This window comes from Salvia miltiorrhiza, chromosome 2 (genome assembly GCF_028751815.1).
Source record: "Salvia miltiorrhiza cultivar Shanhuang (shh) chromosome 2, IMPLAD_Smil_shh, whole genome shotgun sequence".
Classification (NCBI taxonomy): domain Eukaryota; kingdom Viridiplantae; phylum Streptophyta; class Magnoliopsida; order Lamiales; family Lamiaceae; genus Salvia; species Salvia miltiorrhiza.
The window spans coordinates 58,207,016-58,230,022 of NC_080388.1; the positions used below are offsets into that span (position 1 = coordinate 58,207,016).

The following is a 23,007-nucleotide window of genomic DNA, read 5'->3' on the forward strand; positions in this document are numbered from 1 at the left end:
ATTTTATGAGAATGGAGGGAGTACATATCTTCTTAAAAGAGTGTTTAATTTTGAAGATTTGTTTTAATAGATAAAAATAAGATTAATCATTTGAATTGAAATTTTGAAACATCACAAATTTTTTTTATTATTTATATCATCCAAGTTAATCTCACTTGATTCATATTCCATTGAAATAGTCAAATTTAGGAAATCTTACTTTAAAAAAAAAAAAACACTCCATCATACATCTTATCAAGGGGTAATTGCCTGTAAATCCACAACGTTTACACGGAATTGGTTTTTGCTCATATTTTAAAAAATGTGGCTCTAAAATACATAACCTTTTTTTTGTCGCGTTTTTGGCCGGCCGCCGGTTTACCCCAAATTTAAAATGATGTGGCATCAGAAAATTATATTGTGGCATCGAAAATTGCACAGTAGGATGTCAGAAATTAAATTAAAAACGACACTGTTTTCATTAAGAAGAAACAACGTCGTTTCTTCATCTTTTAACCTTACAGAATTGAATTCCCAAATTACATTTCCAATTCAGTGGAATAGGGTTCTTCGAAGTCCAACGTGCGCAGACGATTTCGGGCGAATACCAATGATTTCGGGCGAGAATCCGTAAAAAGGGCACGTCCACAGTCTCCATGGCCGACGACGAAGTCGTGAACCCGTAAGTATTCGCCTCTTTGTAGTTGTGGAACCGTATTTGCGATAGGTTTAGAAATTGATGTATCTGTGGCAATTTTTGTTTGCAGTGATACATTTGGGGGAAACCGGCGGCCGGCCAAAAATGCGACAAAAAAAAGGTTATGTATTTTAGAGCCATATTTTTCAAAATACGAGCAAAAACCAATTCCGTGTAAAACGACGTGGATTTACAGACAATTACCCATTTTATCAATTATGTAAGGAAACGTCACTTTAAGTAATAATTGTATATTTTTGAAAAATCAGACATTAAAACACTAAAATTTTTATTCAATAACTTTATTTAAAATAAAATATTATCAGATATAACTCAATTATTAATAAATATATTAAAAAGTTACTACTATAAAAGCTTTATTAAATAAATTATTAAAAAATATACTGTATCTCTCTCACTCAGGTCTACTGCTCCTTCCATTGCTCTAGTCGCGCCGCCTCATCCGTCCGCTCGCCACCACCGATTGCACAAAACAGCCCGTCGCCAGCAGCATCAAATTCCGGCATGCCGTCTTCATAAGCCCAGCTGGTGCGCAGCCGGTTGCCTCAGCAGTCGCCGTCGCTCATCGTCAATAGCCACCGGCAGCCGTCGCCCTTTTTTTTGTTCGATTCAAGGTCAAATCCGAATTTCCCTCAATTTCTATACCCCTAAATCTGAGACCAAATTTGCTTCTATGTTCAAAGCAAAAGTCATCACCCAATACAAGGGCCTAACGTGAAATCTTTAAAACATAAAAAAGGAGAATCGTTTGTGAACAGTATGCGTTTCTAGTGTTGAGAAACTGAAAAAAATCCAAAATGCGTTTGCCATTAGTGTTCAGTTGGAGCAGATATCTTTGACTGCAAAACGCAGAATACCGTCCGGTTGAAGAAGCCCTTAGTACTTTTTTTCTTAGTATTTTTTTCATTGAATTGGAATATGTAATTTTGATGCATGTTAATTAATCTGTGGGCCATTGATGTATTCGATGCGGTTGAACTCATTTTTGAAAGTTTAAGTGTGCGTCTTCATGGGAATTCAAGATAAACTCATATATTCTCAGTGAATGAAATATGAATTTTTCTTGAGAAATGGAAGGATACATTTGGTGCTGAAAGCTTATTGTTTCCCTTAGTTTAGTTTTTATATGAAAATTCAATTTGTTCTTTCATGTTTTGGATTAGAATTTTCTTTTCCTTGCGTGCTTTGTTTTACAGTTGATTTAATTGTTTATGCTAACTCAGAATCTTGGCCATGCCCTAGAAAGGTCATTTATGCTCGATGAGTCCCACATTATCCTGAAATGTTTCTATCGCGTGTGGTTGAAAAAAGTGGAAATCGTGTTTCTTTTTACACGTGTTTGAGGATCATTACATTGTTAAGAATGGTAAATAATTGATGTATATGGCATACTGGTTTCAATCCGCCGGGTCTCGTGGAAATTGTGATCAAATCCCTAAATTGCGCGAATGTGTAGTATATGTTGTGAGTTTGTAATAATGTTTCCCATACATCTTGGAACTTCATTAAATTTTTCGAACACTAGCGCGATCTGATATTGTTTTACATTATGATTCTTTTGTCGTGTAGCGATATCATCAGTTTCTAACCGTTAAAAAAGGATTCTTTGTCGTTTAGCGGTTTACTCAGATATTTTCTTAAACAAGTTAGCAGATGTATCGAATCATAACCTGATTTGTCCAACTAGGATCTTATTCTTACCTTAATATGTAATGGGCCATCAAATTTAATTTACTTTACAACTCATAGTTTTTCATTGCAATACTGCGTGTTGGGAGATTCATGTTAACATTCTTGACAGAAGCTGTTATTCTCTTGGCGGGATCTTGAGGGATGTCGGCTCAAGTTACACCTGCTAAGAGGCCACTCGACCAAAGTCTTACAGATGTAAGTGGTAGAAGGAAGTGGCAGAAATCGGCAGGTTCTGATATTGCACCATTTAATTCATCATCATCTAGCAAGGTTATACGAGTACTTTGCCCAGCTTCCAGAATTGGTGGCATTATTGGAAAAGGTGGCAGCACCATATCTCAAATACGCCAAGAGACTGGAGCAAGAGTCCGCGTCGAGGAAACGATACCTGGATGTGATGAAAGAGTCATAATTATTGTAGGACTAGATAAAGCTAAGGAAATTGTCAGTGAGCAGGTTAAGGCCGAAGACGAGGAGACTAAAATCCCAGAGTCCAGTGAGAACCCTGAAGAAGATGGGGAAGGCAATGAAGAGCAGGATGTTCCAGTTGATGACTCTAAATCAGATAAGGACAAAGAGAACTCCTCTGTTCAGAAAGCTTTGCTAGTTGTGTTTGATAAAATGGTTGACATGTTGGCTGAGACAAAGGAAGGAGAAGAAGAAAGTAAAAAGCCATCTTCATTTGTTGTTAGGCTACTTGTCTTCTCTGGTCAAGTAGGCTGTCTGTTAGGGAAAGCTGGCAGTGTGATAAAACAAATGTCATCTGAAAGTGGAGCGCAGATACGAATTCTTCCAAAGGATAAGCTGCCTGCTTGTTCATCTTCTTCTGATGAACTTGTGCAGGTACTTCTGTCTTCATTGTATTTAGCACATTATTTGACACACATCTAACTGCATTTCAGTTTGCCTCCGCACTCATTACCTTGTGTATTTATATGTGCAAAATGTACTTGAATATATTTGTCAGGAACTGCATGTACCTATCACATGTGTCAGCGATGAATATCATTTAGACAAGTTTGAGATATAAAGCCATGACTAAGATACTAAGATCAAGATCTTGAAATGCAACAAGGATATCAATAATTCCTGAATTTTAAATAATAATAAATAAATAGTTAAATACTAAAACTTTAAAAACTTAATTATTGATTTGATGAATTGAGTATCTTTTGACATCTCGTTCTCTTTTGCAGATCTCTGGTACTCTTGATGCCATCAGGAAAGCTCTTCTATCTGTTTCCCAGCAACTGCTTGAGCATATTCCTAAGTATCAGGATCCTTTTCCAGTCAACCCTGTTGGTCCGTCATCTTATTCCTTTGGTGCTCCTAGACAGGATAGGTTTCCACCTCCAAATCGTCCTTTTCATGGACATGGAGCACCCTATCCATCTGGATTTCATGATGGTGATGCTGGTATTCCTGGTAGAATGAATTTTCCTCCTGAAGTTATAACTTACCGGGTGCTGTGTAATGAGGAGAAGGTTGGTGGGGTAATTGGAAAGGGAGGATCTATTGTCAAAGCTCTTCAACATGAATCTGGCTGTGATATCAAGGTCCTAGAGGGTACAGGCGACGCGGAAGATCGCATAATTATCATATCTGGTCCTGCTGTATGGTTTTGATTCTTTGCTTTGTTTACATCTCTTAGATTTCACATTTTTCTTCCTCCCACTCTTCTACTAATAAATGTAAGGCAATAAATGGTTGCTGATTCCTATGTAATGCAGCATCCAGACGATGCAATATCTCCCCCACAAGATGCTGTGCTTCGAGTGCAAGCAAGAATATTTAGGTCTGCACCTGAAAGCAAGGATAACACCATGGTTGCAAAACTCCTTGTCTCCTCTCATCAAATTGGATGTCTCCTTGGTAAGGGTGGTTCAGTCATTGCTGAAATGAGAAAGTCAACTGGAGCTTACATCCGTATTCTGGGCAAAGACCAGGTTCCAAAGAATGCTTCAGAAAATGAGGAAGTTGTTCAGGTATGCATGAAGTTAAGCATCAAACGTCCTTGAAACTTGCATATGATTAATCTATTTAAAGGGGGTGAATCCCATCTTATTTTCAGTTCCATATATTTGATGGTTTGGAGCCACAAAAACATAGGACTTTTCTCTGACCTTATTTTTTTCTCCTGTCGTATGCAATTCTAGGTTAATGGAGACTTTGAAGTAGTTCAAGAGGCTCTTGTGCAGATAACATCAAGGTTGAAGCACCATTTCTTTCGCGATGCATTTCCACCTATGATTCACCACCCAAACCCAGCATTCATGGAGCAAATGCCCCCATTTCCCTCATATATGGGAAGAAGAGAGTTTTCACCTTCCGGAACATTCTCTAATCGAGGTCCACCATTTAACAATTTTGATGGTCCTGGGGGCCTTCCTCCAGTTGGTGGGTTCCATCCACATGATGATCAACCTCATTTTGCTCATGATTTTCCAAGGCAAGGGGTCCCTCCTCATATATCTGAAAGAATGCCTCCTGCGGCACCATGGGGAACCCAGGTATGAACTTATTAGGTCTACAATAACTCCATAGCTAACTTGCAGGATATAGCTTTACCCTGATAGCTACTACGTGGTGCATTTTTGTTGAATGAGATGCAATTTAAATCTCCTATCCCTTGCAAGCATTTGTATGTATGGCTATTGTTAAGTGGTGGTGGCAAACCATATAAAACCACGACTTGTTATATAATCAATTCCTAAAATGGTTTGCAGGGACCAATAGAAGGGCCTGGTGCGATGGGATTTCCAGACTATCCTGGTGGTCCTCAAAGAAGACTTGGTGGATTTGCAGGGTTTGTACTTCTATAGTGTCAATGATATTGTATTTGAATTTTTTTTCTTGGTTTTGTATTCAGATGTTTTGCTTGCCAATGCAGTGGAAATCAACCTGTTATCACAAGCACTACTGTGGAGGTTGTTGTTCCTCGCTTCGTTGTTCCTGCTATTTACGGAGAGGAAGGTGGATGCCTTAGACAAATTCGCGAGGTATGCATCTGCAGAAGGCCTACTTTGATTATGCTTTTCAATTTGTTAACTGTGAGCAAGACATTATTGCAATATGTGAAAAGTATTATTTTATGTTGAAAAAAAACATAAATATAGAAAAAGCATTCATAATCATAGAGAAAGCATCCTTTTTTGCGTATGAGAGGATAATCCCATTTAAAAATCAATCTTGATCATCCTTCAGTCAAGATCTATGGACTAGAGTAGTTAATGGAATAAGGATGGTGTTTATTTGATAGGAAATGGTTCAAATAAAGATTTCTTATTGTGAGAAACTTCGAGAACACTGCACTGAACGTATAAAAGTTCATGTATGTTTTCTTCGTGTAAATATATTTCATTGGCTCGTTGGATGAAGTCAGAGTTCAGAACCATTTAATTTTCTTGTGCTTTGTGTTTTCTCTTATCAGATTTCAGACGCAAAAGTGAATATCACCGATCCTAAAGCCGGGGCAACGGAAACTGTGATCATAATATCTGGGACTCCCGAGCAAACCAATGCTGCACAGAGTCTAATTCAAGCATTTGTAATTTGCGAGACTGAAGCAGCCTGAATTGTTGATATCATGGTATTCCATTTTGTATTTGACAGAGACGTTTCTAAGCTTTTACCTTAGTGTGACCTGCCACTAATATGTAGTTGTTTTTCAGTTCATCTTGTAGGAATCTACTCCATGGACGGTGCGAAGAGAACACAGCGATACTTACTAAAATGTTAAAAACCTCTGTTGTTTCAATAGAATAGGATGCAGTTTATTCGAGCTATGTGTGCATGCTTGTTTATCTGTATTACATGCCGATGAATTAACCGTACATTTATGGTTTCTTTATGCATTTTTCTAAAATTTCCTTTCGTCTATTTATCGCATTATATTATGCAGAAAACGTGGTTGACAAAGGATGTGCTGATGCGTGCATGATATCTTGATTGATTTTCATTCCTCATAATGTAGGCTAGGGTGTTTTGGATTAAAATAAGCTTACTTCATTCAAATGGCCATACAGTACTCGTATGGTCGATGATTGAACTCTACAGAAATTTTAAATGCTGGAATGCAGGTAAATAATGTTTGGATCATGGATTGCACAGCTAGAGCTCTACATGTGTTCTATTCATGAGCTTGACTCTGGAAGGGCTTGTAGGTCTTGACGTCGTCGGCGAGCCCCCTTACGGATCCGGCTGCCGCGACGAGCGACACGATCAGGCAAGACCAGCTGAGGATCTTCAGCCACACCCATCTGAAGGAGTACTTGGGCACTTTGGCCTGAGCAATGTGCATCTCTATGGGGAAGTATACGGTAAGCGGGTAGAATGATGCTGCTCCGATGAGGCCGAGGAAGTTGTTGAAGAAGGGGAAGATCATTGCAATCACTGCTGTTACTATCACATACACTGATCTCCACACCAATCTGAATACGTTGAAATCGTAAACTCCGCATAGAGGAATGCGGACTGCGTGATCTTTGGTGATCGCCTTGTTTTCCGGCCACTTCTCCCCGCAGCGCTTCTCCACAAAGCCGAATATAGGCTGAGCAAACACCTGTTTTGCAAATGATATGACGAGCATTGATGAGATGAAATACGAGATGGTTTATAGTTTCCTGGGGATCTTGCTTTTGTGCTACCTGATAAGCTCCGATGAGATGGATGGCAATGCACACGTTGGCGAAGTCAATCAACCAGAAGGGCTCGTAGAAGCCGAATCCGGTAAGGAAGTTGCCGGGAGCATTATTTCCGAAGGCGGCGTAGCCCAGGCAGCCACATAGGACGTAGAATATGGTGGTAGTTGACACACCTACAAGAGAAGCCTTCTTCATCACCACATTTTCTGGGGGTGGAGATTTCAGTGTGTCCTGTTAAACACAATAAATTTGAATATAAAAGATCTTATAAGCTCTTAGTTTGTTATGAACACAAAAAATCCTAGTATAAATTTGTCCGATATATCATTTTTGGATTCAAATTCATATCCAATGAAATGAAGGGTGATCATTGGGAAATGTCATGAACATTAAGATCGAGATAAGTTCCCAATAAAATTTGCACAATTTAAAAGGCAAGATTCATATCATATAATTTAATATGATATTGATTGCCTTGTAACTTTCAAAAAGGTAGAATTTCTCCCTCCAAAAGAAAAGGTAGAATTTTAGGACAAGGTGAAAGTCTCAGTATGAAGTACAATTATAAGTACTATTGCAAAAAAAAAGAGAGTAAAAATTCTTAATATGTTAAGAAAATACTCTCTCGGCCTCTTAAAAATATTCATTATTTTTTGACACAATTTTTTAAGAAATATTATATGAGTATGTTGTGAATAGAGAAAGTGAGGTGAAAAGAAGAGAGATTTGTGGTGAAAAAAAAAAGAGATTTACAAGAATGCATATTTTTATGGGACATACCTAAATAACAAAAAATGTATTTTTAAGGGCCGAAGAGAGTATGACTAAAGTTCATGTAACTTATTACGTGGGATGGGATGAACTATGCCTTAAGGATGACATTTACATTGAAATTTCTAATTTTATCATGGGTCAATGTTATTCTTTTCCTTTGGAAGAACAATAGATTGAGATGTAATAATATGAAGGTTGGACGGTGGAGATCACTTTTAAAAGCCCCTTTGACTCTCTAATGTGGATGCCCTAAGTACAATATTCATTTATAGAGGTTTTATTGTATCACAAACTGAATAGTTAAAAAAGAAGAAAAATAATAATTTATACAAAAATGTTTGAGCTTTTTATAATTGTCCCCCAACGTATCTAAAACTATAAATTAACACATACGATCATCGTTGTTAACAATTCAACATACTAGTTAAAAAACAAAGGTTACTTTCTTTCTTGTAGCATCAATTCCAACCGATATGATATGATCATGATCATTGCAATTGAGACCATGATTGAATTACTCTTTACTTGAACTACAAAAATTCCAAACTAAATTTTCAATTCAACATCGATTTGACAATGTTAGGTTAAAGTCTGTAACTGTCCGATATGAAATTTTAGCGTCAAATCAATATTGGATTGAAAAATTGGTTTGAGGATTTTGTAGTTCAAGTTATAGATTCCAGTCATGATCTCAATCCCAACGATTGATAATCGTAGTCGAAATTGATGCTGCAAAAAAAAGAAAGTTGACTTTAATTTTAATACAATAGAATAGTTAACAATAATAATCGTATGTATTAATTTGTAATTTCACATACATTGTGGTAAAATTGTAAAAAATTTCAAATATCAAGATATAGATTGGTATTTTCACAAAATACAATAATATGAAAATCCAGAAGAAACAAAAAACGATATCTTAAAGTGGGGCATTCTAATACCAAAAGAACAAAAGAATAAAATTAAAGTTATGGTCCATTTTGAGCGTGGAAGGTAACACTAAGCAACAGCCATGCTAGAAAAGTAGAATATGAAAAACTAGTGAGTGTTTGTATTCTAATTTGATTTTATTCCAATCTTTTTAGTTTGTTGTATGGTCCTCACTCATCCTTGTGTTTCGGTGCCAGAGATTTCACATGCACACAACCAAACCAACTTCTAAAGCTGGACCAGAAATCACATTATTATACTATACGGACTACTAAAACAATATTGCATTTTGACAGATAATCCCTACTGTCACAACTACTCTACAAAATATTGCAATTTATAATATAGTACTCCTATACTATAATGTCACAACTATATTCTTTACACTTCATCTAACCTTTGATTCGGAGTTCCTAATTATTTAATCAAGATTGAAAAGGGTCGTTCGTGTCAATCAAGATTGAAAAGGGTCGACCTGATTTAAAATTGATAACTGACTAGAGATACGAGTTGGGCTTACTACATAAATTTATTGATTATAAGAATTTTATACTATAAAAAATATGTTTAAAAAAATTGGTCTTTGAATATTTGAAACAATAAACATCCAAATCTTTAAAAACATTATTTTATATAAAAAATGGAAAAAATAACGTGTATTAGATGGGCCCCATCAGTAAATTGATCTACTAGTACATATACATGCTTCCGCCTTAGAACTTACAAGTATAATTTAGGTCGTTTTCGTTTTATGCACAAGCAAAATATACAAACAAATCAAATTCACTAGAAAAACCATGGACTCAAAAAGTAGCGTAGTTTGTGACTAATTATTGTGTGATATTAAGATCGCATAATATTCCATTGGGTCATATTCCAATGGCTTCATCTCTTATGAAGCAAAATTATTATTATTATTATTATTATTATTATTATTATTATTATTATTATTATGGCTCCGTCTCTCTAAAAGTGGCATCTAAGATTAACTTATATTTCAAATAATCTTTAAAAGAAAATTAGTTAATTAACTAATACTATAAGATTCCTGATGTAGTCCCTCCAAAAGCAGTCCATATATTTGTGTCCCAGAATGTTGGTTAAAAGAAACAAAATTTTGAAAAGATTGAATTAAAAGAAAGACAAGTTTGTATAGGCTGTAAGGAATGGGGTATTTATTTATTTTAGGTAAAAACACATGACATTGAATGTGGATATATCTCTTTAAATTTGAATGCCATCAATGAAAGTAGATACGATAGCTATCCCCATATGTCTTTGTGTTGTAGGTGACATGTGTCTGTGTTTTCTGCCCCCTTATTGTGTATGTTACACTTTAAAATATTTCTGAATTAATTTGGAACTTCTTAGTTCTTCCACATCCAATGTTATTTTCACATAAAAAATCACGAGGTTTCTCCAATTTACAAACTTTACAAATCGTAGCATCTATAAATAGACTAAAGTTTAGATATGCACACACACACACACACAGTATTTAACGCCGTATATAGGGGAACCACGTGTTACGTAACAAATGTAGGAGTCACAAATAAGTTAAAAAGAAGAAAGACGCAATTGAATTCAATCATGGGGCCTAAGGTGTTGACTATTTTTGACTCATGTTGAAATTAATTAAAAACATGTGGACAGCCATAAGTTAACGAACATGAAATATTGGTACACCTATATGTTGTAGGCAAGGCAAAGAAAGAAGAATGATATGGGAATAAAAGGGGAAGATAGTTACGTAATTAAGTGGGTTTGAAATGATAATAATAGAGAGGAGAGGGGAAAGAGACATGCCTGGATTTCAATGAGTACAGTTGAATAAGCATAGGCGAAAGCCATGTCTCCAATGGCTTGAAAACTTTTCCACACCTTTTCTGACCCGCTTATGTCCACTCCTACTCTCGTCCCTGTTAGGCTTGTCTCCACATGCCCTCCACCACCTATTTCATTTTCATTTTCATATATAACGTGTCAATCTCAGTTACTACTATAATTAATGAACATTCTAGAGAGAGAGAGAGAGAGAGACCTGCAAGCTTGGCAATGGAGAGGGCGAGCCCAATGGAGGAGTAAGCGAAAGACATGACTGCTGCTACAATAGAGAGCCATGAGAGCTCATGGAAATTGGGAATTTGGCTCAAAATCAGCTGAATCCCTGCAAATATCGCCATGAATGGGTAGCTTGATATCGAGCATTCCGCCTTATGCCCCTCCTTATGGAAACAATTCGACCTTTTCACAGCCCTAATTCATTAATTATAAACAAATTACTCCAGAACTCATTCATCATTCATCAATCCTAATTATAAATAAGATAATGAAGATATATAATACACTCACACCATACTAATGGATGCAGTAATTGTGTATCCAATGGTGACACCAACAAGATTCCCATACTGAGCGAGTCCACATAGCTGAACTTTGTAACCGCCTAATTAAACCAAACATTAAATGCCAAGATTCAAGTGGAAAGAAAGAAAGAATAAATTGAAAATGGTACCTAAGTGAGCGCGGACGACGTCCATGTAGGTGTAGTTGCGGCGGCCTTGGTGGCGGTAGGAGTCGGCGAGGAAGGTGGAGGTGAGGTAGGTGATGAAGGAGAAGGCCATCAGCACGGCTGGCCCGGCCACCCATCCCAGCTGTGCTATGGCCCACGCCAACGACAGCACCCCCGACCCTATCACCGCCGTTATGATGTGCGCACTCGCCGTCATCACCGTCCCACTTCGTCGGGGACGCCCGTCGTCGTCGAAATTCTTGCTTGCTTCACCATTTTCTAGTGCCGGCTGCTCTATGTACATGGACTTCTTCTCCAACTCGTTTGCCATTTTTGTGCTTCAGAGAGAGAGACTGTGTTGAGTATTAACTATTAAGAGATGGTTTGGAGTTTGGAGTCGATCTTGAAATTCGATAACCGGACAACATATATATATATAAAAAAAAGGGGCGATGAGGAAAAAGAAAATGAAAAAAATGTAAGAGGTGATTGATTCGTATTGGATAATAAATGCAATTTTGGATGTATTCCTCTACTTTTATTTATGCAAATTAAGTATATACTTCTATTTATGTAAGGACTTTATTTTAGTACAAGTTTGAACAATTTCTTTTCGGCACGAGTTTTAAGAAATTACTCCCTCCGTCCCACTATTTTAGTCCCTTATTCCATTTTGAGATGTCCCAAAAAGATAGTCCATTTTTTTAATTAATACTATATAAAAATATTATTTTTACTAAATTAACCTTATTTAATGTTTCACTTAAATGTGAAAAGAATGTGTAAAAATAATAAATAAGAGTACAAAAGATAAAAATATAAAAATTAAATGCATTTTTCTTAATATGTGTGAAAAGTGGGAGGGGACTAAAATGGTGGGACGGAGGGAGTAGTATTTTTGTGTATTAAGTGTGGTAAATGAAAAAGTGATAGGTGAATAAAAAGAAAAACTTTTGTCATATTAAAAAATGCTCAAGCTTTGCGGCACATCCCAAAAAGAAATAATGCTGAAGTTTCACGGGACCGCGGGAAGAGTAAATATCAACTTAAATTTCAAATTATTTTCGTATTATTAATTATACATATATTTTTTTAAATTATGAATTACTACTATTAATTTTCTATCAATGAATGTACCTTTATTCATTTTTATACTCTCAAAAGTTGATGTGGTTTGTCAATGCGTTTGTAATATTAATTAGGAAAAATAAGAGTTTTGTATACCTAATAATTATAGGTTTTAAAAAATAAAAAATAAAATGTAGAGTTGGATAAAAAACGAACAAAAAATACGTAAACTAAAAGTATGTATAATACTCCCTTCGTCCCACTGTATGTGAGATCTTTTTTTTGGACACAAAAATTAAGAAAAATGTATTTTGTTTATAGGTGAAAAAGTGAAAATGTGTTTAAAGGGTAAAATCTTTACCAAAAAATGAAAAAATCTCACTTACAGTGGGAGTAATATGAACAATGGCCACTGGTTTGAAAAGGCAAAAAAAATTTATAGAGGAACAAAGAATAGGCAATAAATACAAAAAAACTAAACATATATGAATATAGGAGAAATTGAGTAGGAAAAAAAAAAACAAGAGTTGGAAGATAAATAAATATGCTCAAAAATTAAATAGCTGATCTTATTGAAATTAGAATGATTTGAAATTGATCAGTATTTGTTTGATGGTTGAGATTTCATAAAATAAAATTTTAAAATGAAAAATCAAATGAGATTTTAGATGGAAATTTATTGTCAGAAAATAAAACTTAAAAAACTACTAAAGAGAGAAAATATTTAGAACAACACTTAATGGATTAATGGAAGATACTTTTGGCGGGAAATTTTTACACCTTAAATCTTAGCTTGCTTTAATTATAGATATAGGTAAAAGTGAGCAAGAATTCTATATAAAAGTATGAAGTGTATTGAAGTATTGAACCAAATATTTACAAACAGAAAATTAAAGCAACGTGATGTTCTGATTGAAAAGAAACATACATAAAACTATTATGAATTCATATTTTGACTTTTTGAAGCCAAACGTGATATGTAACAAAATTAATATGATTTGGAAAATGAATGAAAATCTTCATTAAAAAGTAGTTGCTTTAATTTAAGTAAACGATGAAAATAGGTAATACGTGCATATAGAATTTTCAGAATACAAATATGTGTACAATTTTCAGATGATGGAGTAGGAATAAATGTTGCAAGGAGAGCTATATATAGTTCGTACACGTACAAATAGAAACTTATGCATTGTATTTCAATTAGTCACATTACATACTCCTTCCATTCTCGAAATGCATTTTTGTGAATCACAAAATTTTTCAATCTTTCTCAAACTTTCTGTCTATCCTCAAATCCATCGTAGATATTGTCGTTGCAGTCATCGCTGCTGCCGCCAAAATGTCTATTTCATTTTATATTTATTTTTATATAAAATACAAACAATACACATTTATAAGTTAGATCGTACGAGCGTGTAAGCATGTATTAACTAAAACTAATTTAATGTATTTCTTATTCGCTAGTTCATGCGTTGTGTGAACGTGTAAATGTGCATTAGCTTAAATTAACTTAATGAACTGATCCTATTCGTCTAAGGATAGAATAGTACGTAAGATTATATATTATTTATATATGAATTATAGCAGTGAGTATAAATTAATTATCTTCTTATATCAAAATGAGTATATACAATTTCGTCAAGAAAGAAAACATAGTTTTATGATAATTACTAATCTATAACTAAAGACAAATTAAGAGTCAATCGACGTGTTGCGCTGAGAATTTTTGTTGTATGGGTCTCACATGTTTACCATCTAAGTTAACCAAGATTATATATCAAACAAACCTATGTATGTTTATTAAAAATATATGATGGTGTATGCCAAATGTTAGACACTCATCTGATATTTTTCTTGGCACTGTATACAACACATATATATATTGATATACATATAAAATTTACTAATCAAGTATGTTCTCAAGTAACATATATATTTATTTTAATGTAAAATTATGAGACTACAATACTTTGATTTTATTTTAAGATGAATTGCCTTTGTGTAGAGACGGAGCCAAGCCCTGGGTCTTAAGACTCTTAACTCGACGATAGTCCGATCAATTTTTTAAAGTTGTATTTTATATTTCTACATATATAATTATAAATAATTGTAGAAATTATTACATATAGCCATTTTTCATAAAAATGTAAGTTTTATAGCCCTAGTTTATAATACATAAGTTATATAACCATTTTAGGCTTAAAAGACAAAAGACGTTATAGATTTTTAAACCTAAAATGGCTATATAACTTATGTATTGGAAACTGGGGCTATAAAACTTATGTTATTTTAAAATAGGGTTATAATAAGATTTCCCTATAATTCATTCAAACTTATTTTTAAATACAAAAATATAACTTTGTCTATTTTATTTTAAAAATCCTAACTCCATCGACGCGTTGGTGTATGTTTTTCCCCCCAACATGCGTGGTGGTTTTTGGGTTTCCTGGTTTTGTTGTTTTCTTTAATTTTTCAACTTAAGAGCCCCACAACATGTGGCATTTTGTTAGGTGCATTGAAGGCGATATATGCATAAACCCATTTTGTAATAGTTCATTAAGATTAAATTGACTATTGTTCCTTAATCATTAAAATTTAACATAGAATAATTCCATACGTGTGAATATATATGAAGCTATATAAAGAGGTCCAATAGAAGCTCGAAGCCCCAAACACGAATATTTGACTTCAAATAATTTGTATAGCTTATTGAAAATGTAATATTCTTCTATAAGAAGTTTGAAGATCGTCAGCTATCAACATGGACCGACCTAATTTATGCTTTGCAGATGAAATTATATTTTTGCCCATTAATTAAATAAAATAAGTAATTCCAAATCCCCCACATACGTAACACCGAAATCAAATGCAATATAAATTAATAACCACATAAAATTAGTAATACAATTAACTGTTATAGATTGTATTAGAGCAGGGTATTTTATTTTGGGGGTGGGGGGTATATAGTATTCTTCCCTTCTTAAATGAATGACCTTTTTTGAGAATATTTTTATGCTAGATAAGTGTTTTACTTTAGAAGTTTGTACAAAAAATGATATCAAACTGCTAAATTTATTATTGTTTATTTCCAATGACTAAACTTTAGGCTCTTCATATTCCCTACAATAATTCAAGGTAAAAGAAAGCAACATTTTCCATTTCCTTGATATGCGTTAAAAAACGATTGTGAACACTTATTCGAAGACCAAAAGATTAATATTCATATAACAGAACAAAGTGAGTGATCTGAGTTCAAAAAGAGAAAATATAATTTGATCTTGCTTCAATATAGTAGCACCCTTAATGAAATTTGTAAAAATGCAATATTCTTAACAAATAATACCTTTCCTACATTCCCTCAAAAAAAAAAAATACCTTTCCTACATACAATCCTAAATTTTTATCTGCTATTTATGTTAAGTAAAATATCATTCCACAAAGATGATCCTCAATATGATTCTTTAAGTAAATTAAGAAAATAATTAACACAACGAGATAATCCTTTTGGGTAATAAAATGTAAATGGATTGGATTTGAAGATTTAAATCCGATTTTCTCGTCAAGCCTAGTCATTCTTTGTATCTAAAGCTAATTAATTTATTTTCTTTTTCAAAAACTAATTATCATTCTATAATACTCCCTCGGTACCAGCTTTTGGTATCCATATTTTCTTTTTTGAACGTCTCATATTTTGGTATTCATTTCTATTGTTTGTATAAGTAGGTGAGACCTTTACTTCACTTTAATTATTTTAACACTTACATAAAAGGTGGGACCCTTATTCACTCACAACACACCCAACCACTTTACTAAAATCAGTGTTACTCTCAAATCTATATAATACTCCCTCCGTCCACGAAATGAGTACCCATTTGTGGACGGCACGGGTTTTAAGAAATGTATGGAGTGTAGTGTGAATAGTTTAAAGGTCCAACTTTTTTAGTGTATTAATTAAAGAGATGTGTGGGGCACACTTGCCAAAAAGGGAAATGAGTACTCATTTCGTGGACGGACGAAAAAGGAAATATGGGTACTCATTTCGTGGACGGAGGGAGTATATAAAAGAGGAGTTTTCCCATCCATTTCTTCCCTCTCTTTTTTCTTTCTTTTCTTCCACCAATTTTCTTTTTCTCCCTTCTCTATAAATTTTCTCTCTTATCTTTTATTAATTTTTTTATAAATATGGTTAGATTTGATTCATGAAAAAATATTTAATATTAATCTTAAATTTAAGTTCGTGAAAAGATCTTTAATATGGTATAAAAATCATCAAAAATGAAATTAAAACAAATAAATTATGAAAATTTCAAAATTTAAAATATATGAAATATTTATTTATTTATTGAAATATATTTTGTATTTATTTACATTTTGGTTCTATTTAATATTAATATTTATTTATTTAAATATGTCAATTAATTTCGATATTGATCGTGCATCGCACGAATGAATTTACTAGTTGATATTAAAAGTTGAGAAGGAGCGAGCATGATTCTCTTAGTAAATTATTTAATTTGCATACTATTTTTCTTAGACTAATTTGCACACTACTATTATACATGAACAATTTGTGAATTTGCATGACATCAAAGCCTAGTCATTATTACTCCATATCTTTATCTATAGCTACATTTGTGCGGCGTAGAGATTCCGTTTGTGTGAGTTGCTTATTTGATTATGTAATAGATATCTCTTATAATTTTTTTAAAAAAAGTGTAACAACAAGAAGATGATATTTGTAGTTAATACTCCTAGGAACATTTACTTAGCATGATTGATGAAATGGAAGATTGAGTATTTTTATGTTCAATAATAAGATTATTCTAATTTGATAGGATAAGAATCAAGCAAAATTAATTAAAATGATAAAAATAATTAAGGACATTGAGATATTCTAAATAAGGATTGATCATACTATTTTTATTTATCAAAACTAATCCTTTAAGGGTGTGTTTGCTTTGGTGTGATAATATTATCCCTCTTTGAAATGAAAATAAGAAAGAAAAAATGGTGAACTTCTCTTTTATGTAAAATGTGGAATAAGAAATGATATATTTAAAGGTCTAAATTTTTGTTATCCTTCATTTTTTCATTTTTTCATGCGAACACACCCCAACAGTAAACGCCTCCTGATTTTTAATTCCTTTGAATTTTGAAGATTTAAATTCGATTATCTCGTCAAGCCTAGTCATTATTGAATTTTGATTCTTATCTATAGCTACTTAATTTCTTATCCAAAATTAACACTAGACTGTCACGCCATTTATCTGTTAATAAATTTGAGTTTTTTTTGATAAATTTATAATATTAAATAAATAAAAAAATTAAAAAGGCACGTAAATTTTTAAGACTTGAAGATCGTATTTTTCTGTCACACATAAATTCGAGTTTTTTAAGACTTGAAGATCGATTTTTTTTTTCTCTCTTTTTTTTGACGGCGGTGTCCCATCTTCTTCGCTCAGTCATGGAGGATTACTCTCTCCCACAAGGCTCATTTTCTCTGGGATTCGATAGCTCCACTCAGTAAGTCTTTTTTTTTCTTTTCTTTCCATTTGGTCTTTTGTGTTGTGGAATCATTAATTTTGTCAAAATAGCGACTGCTATCCTATCAGAAAGTCATGATTTGCAATTGGTGATTAAAACTATGATGATCATAAAATCGATTGCGTGTTGTTTCTGTTATTGGGCTCCCTTTGATATGATGTTCTTGAATATAAGATGTTGATTCGAATTGAGAGGAAAATGATGATCATGGTACCATGTAGGTCGCTGAAGGCAACTGTTTTGGATGCAAGCTTGAACATTGTAGCTCAGGAAATTGTTAAATTCGATTCCGAATTATCGCATTACAAGACTAAAGATGGTGTTTATCGAGACCCTAGTGTTAATGGTAGAATTGTTTCTCCCACTATAATGTGGGTGGAAGCATTAGACCTAATCCTTGAGAGGCTCGAGAAATCGGGGCTCGATTTTGGGAAAATTGTTGCTGTCTCTGGCAGTGGGCAGCAACACGGCAGTGTGTATTGGAAAACCGGGAGCTTGAGGGTGTTGTCGTCGTTGGACCCCAAAAAACCGTTAGTGAATCAGCTTGGCGACGCCTTCTCTGTGAAGGAGTCGCCTATATGGATGGACAGCAGCACCACGGAGCAATGTAAGGCCATTGAGAAAGCTGTGGGTGGTGCCTTGGAGTTGTCGAGCCTTACTGGCTCGCGTGCCCATGAGAGGTACACCGGCCCACAGATCAGGAGAATTTTTGAGACGCAACCTGATGCTTATAAGAATACAGAGAGAATCTCTTTAGTTAGCTCCTTCATGGCTTCGATTCTTATTGGGAGCTATGCTGCTATCGATCACACTGATGGAGCTGGGATGAATTTGATGGACATAAAGGAGAGAGCTTGGTCAAAAAAGATTTTGGAGGTCTCTTTTGCTGCATTATGTGATTTTCTTTCTGTTTTGCAAATAATCAAGATTTTGTTTCAAAGATACATTTGCAGTTGTGAAGTTTTCAGGTTCTTTCGTATGCAGCTAGCATCTAATCTCAGTGTTAAATATTCTAATGGCTTAGGCCACAGCACCAAGCTTGGAGGAAAAACTCGGGAAGTTAGCGCCTGCATATGCTATTGCCGGTCATATCGCTCCTTACTTTGTTGAGAGGTGGGTGGCATCCTAATCTAGAATCTTGACGATGCCCAATTACAGTTCATATGGATTAACTTGAATAGGCCTTGTTGTATCTCTAGCTATGGAGAAGTTGCTTGTTTCCTTTATTTAGCAGTTGTCTATGATATAAATCTGTGTAAAGCATGTGAAAATGACTCCGGCGCAGTATTTTAACACCTAATATGCATATTTTTGACGTTTTAGATCTGACATGTCTGCTCCTAAAATTCTTTCAGGTATCATTTTGACAAAAACTGTCTAGTCATTCAGTGGTCTGGTGATAATCCTAACAGCCTAGCAGGTAGATGGTTTTTTTTTTTTTTTTTTTGCGAATCTATTATTCCTCTTAAAATATAAGTCACTCGTTATGGATTTATTACTTGCTCTAATCTTTCATTACTTGCCCGATTACAATGCATCAGTTTATCGAGTCCCATTGTTCTGCTTATAAGTTTTAATAATTTGAACTAACTTATAAATGTGTGTGTATATTGGTATGCTTCTGGCTGCCTGTTAAGCCTGCTTTCTCGGATATCCACTTTCTATATATATTATGATTATTATCCTGTGTGTTGAGATGTTATTAATTTAATAAAGGCTGTACAGCGACCATGCACAATGTGTGTTATCGTATTTATCCGGGCACCGATGGCTAGATGTTTGTTTATTCTGTTAGGTTTGACGCTCAACAGTCCCGGGGATTTGGCAATTAGTCTTGGTACCAGTGACACTGTAAGTTAGCTTGCTCTTGTTCCCTTTTACCCCGCTTATGATATTAAGTTTACATATGCTCCTATCATTGATTTTGTCCGTTTTTTCCTATTATCTCTTAACTACTTGAAGGTGATCTTGCTTGTGTCTCATACTGTGAAATTAGTAAATAGTAAATGACAAAGATAAAAGGTTATTCATTACCAATCTAACTCAGTTGCTTCTTGTACCTCTTTTAATCACCCAATCCATGATAAGTCATGGTCTGAACTTTCTTCATTCATGCATATGACAAAAGTTTGTATCAGGCCTTAGAATGTATATATTAAAAATAGTTAAATTGCGTTAATGTGTGACATTCAAGAATGAATTTCTTTTGCTATAGGTTTTTGGCATTACTGATGAACACAAGACGTGCTTAGAAGGCCATGTTTTTCCTAACCCAGTGGATACAAAAGGATACATGGTTATGCTTGTCTACAAGAATGGTTCCTTGACCCGTGAAGGTAAGAACAAACAACACACTATCTTTCCTGAAAGTAAAATGAGGCTTATATTGAATCCCTGGCTTTAATTTGGCAGACATACGTGACAATTGCGCGGATAAATCTTGGGATGTTTTCAATAACTATCTGCAGCGGACACAACCTCTAAATGGCGAGTGCATCTAGTTTCTGCATACACTTACTCAAATTTTAGTGGGATGTTTATGCTACCTACCTTTTGCAGGTGGAAAGTTGGGATTTTATTACAAAGACCATGAAATTACTCCCCCCCTACCTGGTTAGCATACTAGACTTAGTATAGGTTTCGTATCTTCCGTCAAAGACTTGACCTATTTAGTGGCATAATTGCAGTTGGATTTCATCGTTATGTTCTTGAGAACTTCAAAGGAGATACATTAGATGGAGTAAAAGAATCTGAGGTTACGGAATTCGATGCTGCCTCAGAGGTTCGTTGATTAAAATCTACCTCTTAACACGCACAAATGTAACAGTGCAAACATACACTTACCAAAGCTCTTTTCAGGTTCGAGCATTAGTTGAAGGTCAGTTCCTCTCTATGCGAGCTCATGCAGAAAGATTCGGAATGCCTTCACCTCCAAAACGCATAATTGCCACTGGTGGAGCGTCGGCAAATGACAGCATTGTCAATGAAGTAGCTTCAATTTTCGGGTGCAACGTTTATAAAATCCAAAGCTCAGGTTGGAACTTGCCCATTTTCTGTTTCCACTATCAAATAGTATCTGTTAGAAGTAGCGATTGTGGTGATGAGTATTGATATTCGATTATGGAATCTCTTGTTCAGACTCGGCTTCCATGGGAGCTGCTTTAAGGGCAGCTCATGGTTGGTTGTGCAGCAAGAAGGGCAGTTTTGTTCCAATTTCGTCCATGTATTCGGGCAAGCTGGAAAAGACCTCTCTCAACTGCCAACTCGCGGCCACTGCTGGAGGCCACGAGCTCGTCTCCAAGTATGCTTTGTTGATGAAGAAGAGAGTAGAAATCGAAAATCGTCTCGTGCAAAAGCTAGGACGACTGTGAAAACCTTACTTGCTGCACATGAGATATCAAACTTGAGTTGTTATCTTCTTTTTAGTTTTGTTCAATTTTGAGGTTTTAATGAACTTTTTCCAATAAACCTACTTGTAAGTATGCATAAGAAAGTAGTTAATATGGCAGCATCGTGTTTCAGAGGTTCTTTTTTTTTTATTATTATTATTATTACTCTCTTTGTCTGGAACAAATTTAATTAGATGATAGTTAGGCGTAATATATGAGTAACAAATCCATTGAGGTGCAGTATCCATTGATGAATATGGAATGAGTGATAAACCTATTGCCACCAAATCAGCATATCAAATGCAACACTCAAAAGAGCTTGTTTCAAAAGTAAAGATCGGAGCTTTGGGCGTTTTAATTGACTAATGGGCTTTATTAATTTAATTAACTGGACCTTTTATTTAAAAATTTATTAAATGAGTAGGTTGAGTTCATAAACTGAATTGGGTCTTAGCTTTGTTTTGTTTTAAATAGAAGAAATTGACACATTTTGTTAGCATCCTTCGTCGTTATATTTCGGAATAATAATTGCTCGAGGTATCATTTCCTCCAATGAATTTACAAATAACTATTATTTGCATATAACGTGTGTTCTCTTTGGTTGGTAAATTTATCATAAGAAAATGAGGGATACCAAAATTTTCTCCCTTTAAATTCCTTCTTTTTTTTCTCCTCGTTTTCTATATGAGAATTTTACCTTTTCTTATCCATCATTTTCACTTCAAATAGGGATAATATTATCACACCAATAATGGAGGGATAATACTATCCCTTCTTTCAGGAAAAAAGAGAGGTGAGAAATGATAGAATTCTCTTTTATAGAAAATGAGGGAAAAAAAAGAAGGAAGTTAAAGGGAGGAAATTTTATTATCTCATTTTCTTATGATAAATTTATCAAGCAAAAAATAATGTATTCTAATAGTATAAATTATTTGATTATGTGTTTGGAGGATGAAAATGAACTAACGTTTTTATATGTTTTTTTTGCAAGAAAAGTATTTTTAGTAAATGGGTATTCATAACCAAGCTAAATTTTCAAATGATGAGTCGAGCAGGGATATTACTAATGTTTTTAGCTGAGAAATTAGTCTTCGAGATTTTATTTCTAGAATTTAAAAAAGAAAATTATTTATATTACCATTAAGACTATTTTTTTCTTCTTCCCTTTTATTAGTGTTTTTCCCATTGAATTTGTCAGAAAGATTCAACGAGGTCAAGCGACCTTGCTAATGGGTCTTGGTGTTAATTTGAAGTTGTAGGAATAAATAAGGACTTTATGTTTAATTATCATAAACAATTCGTAATTTCCTTATTTAAAATATAAAGAAAAAAACTCTTCATTCTCTCTTTACGAATGAAATTCAAATTCAATTTCTCCTCCGTTACTAATTTCCTTCAATCCTGCGATAAAATTTTGAGAGGCAAAATCAGAACAGCGGCGTCAAAGAATCTAACGCTTCATCTTTTTCTCAACTGGTTTCTTGATGAGAGAGAGAAAGAGAATTGATTTTTGAAATTATTGGTGGGTTTGTTGTGGAAGATTGATGATGTGTCAAAAAGGGTATATCAGTAAATAAACATTAAATTAGTAAGGGTATGTAAAATTTGATAGACCAACCAAACAAGTTTCTTATATTCATGATTTAATCTGAATGTATCTCACTATTATATAGTCTTATTTTATCCATTCAATCCAACACCTCCTAAAAGTATTCATATTCATTACTTGCGGCACGCATCATGGCTTCTCCGGATGAT

At 34.2% G+C, this 23,007-nt stretch overlaps 3 protein-coding genes across 5 annotated transcripts; 2 read left to right on the plus strand and 1 right to left on the minus strand.

Moving 5' to 3' along the window:
* Window positions 1–1,058: 1,058 nt before the first annotated feature.
* On the plus strand, window positions 1,059–6,262 carry LOC131010637 (KH domain-containing protein HEN4-like). Of its 2 annotated transcripts, XM_057938260.1 has the most exons (9): window positions 1,059–1,311; window positions 2,499–3,232; window positions 3,586–4,002; window positions 4,120–4,374; window positions 4,546–4,899; window positions 5,116–5,195; window positions 5,280–5,388; window positions 5,820–5,978; window positions 6,061–6,262. In XM_057938260.1, the coding sequence occupies exons 2-8, from the start codon at window positions 2,531–2,533 to the stop codon at window positions 5,961–5,963; spliced, it is 2,061 nt and encodes a 686-aa protein (XP_057794243.1). In that variant the 5' UTR covers window positions 1,059–1,311; window positions 2,499–2,530; the 3' UTR covers window positions 5,964–5,978; window positions 6,061–6,262. The 2 variants fall into 2 exon arrangements, with proteins under 2 accessions (XP_057794243.1, XP_057794244.1); XM_057938261.1 differs by having other exon boundaries at window positions 1,072–1,311; window positions 5,820–6,262.
* Window positions 6,263–6,371: 109 nt separating this feature from the next.
* On the minus strand, window positions 6,372–11,792 carry LOC131010638 (amino acid permease 6-like). Of its 2 annotated transcripts, XM_057938263.1 has the most exons (6): window positions 11,252–11,792; window positions 11,089–11,182; window positions 10,778–10,992; window positions 10,543–10,688; window positions 7,036–7,263; window positions 6,372–6,950 (listed from the first exon to the last, which is right to left on the minus strand). In XM_057938263.1, the coding sequence occupies exons 1-6, from the start codon at window positions 11,577–11,579 to the stop codon at window positions 6,519–6,521; spliced, it is 1,443 nt and encodes a 480-aa protein (XP_057794246.1). In that variant the 5' UTR covers window positions 11,580–11,792; the 3' UTR covers window positions 6,372–6,518. The 2 variants fall into 2 exon arrangements, with proteins under 2 accessions (XP_057794246.1, XP_057794245.1); XM_057938262.1 differs by having other exon boundaries at window positions 6,372–7,263; window positions 11,252–11,744.
* Window positions 11,793–17,468: 5,676 nt separating this feature from the next.
* Window positions 17,469–21,381, plus strand: LOC131010639 (xylulose kinase 2). The gene is made up of 11 exons (XM_057938264.1): window positions 17,469–17,839; window positions 18,082–18,736; window positions 18,885–18,973; window positions 19,216–19,280; window positions 19,656–19,711; window positions 20,076–20,196; window positions 20,273–20,347; window positions 20,420–20,473; window positions 20,548–20,642; window positions 20,720–20,894; window positions 20,999–21,381. Exons 1-11 carry the CDS (start codon window positions 17,781–17,783, stop codon window positions 21,229–21,231), a joined length of 1,677 nt encoding a protein of 558 aa, XP_057794247.1. The 5' UTR covers window positions 17,469–17,780; the 3' UTR covers window positions 21,232–21,381.
* The last annotated feature ends 1,626 nt before the right edge of the window (window positions 21,382–23,007 follow it).

Coding starts and splice junctions, on each gene's coding strand:
- LOC131010637 (XM_057938260.1), top strand. CDS start 2,531: ATGTCGGCTCAAGTTACACCTGCTAAGAGGCCACTCGACCAAAGTCTT. Junction 3,233..3,585: donor CTTCTGATGAACTTGTGCAG/GTACTTCTGTCT, acceptor TCTCTTTTGCAG/ATCTCTGGTACTCTTGATGC. Junction 5,196..5,279: donor AGACTTGGTGGATTTGCAGG/GTTTGTACTTCT, acceptor TTGCCAATGCAG/TGGAAATCAACCTGTTATCA.
- LOC131010638 (XM_057938262.1), bottom strand. CDS start 11,579: ATGGCAAACGAGTTGGAGAAGAAGTCCATGTACATAGAGCAGCCGGCA. Junction 10,689..10,777: donor CTCCATTGCCAAGCTTGCAG/GTCTCTCTCTCT, acceptor AAAATGAAATAG/GTGGTGGAGGGCATGTGGAG. Junction 7,264..10,542: donor CTGTACTCATTGAAATCCAG/GCATGTCTCTTT, acceptor TGTGTTTAACAG/GACACACTGAAATCTCCACC.
- LOC131010639 (XM_057938264.1), top strand. CDS start 17,781: ATGGAGGATTACTCTCTCCCACAAGGCTCATTTTCTCTGGGATTCGAT. Junction 17,840..18,081: donor GGATTCGATAGCTCCACTCA/GTAAGTCTTTTT, acceptor GGTACCATGTAG/GTCGCTGAAGGCAACTGTTT. Junction 20,348..20,419: donor GCGGACACAACCTCTAAATG/GCGAGTGCATCT, acceptor TACCTTTTGCAG/GTGGAAAGTTGGGATTTTAT.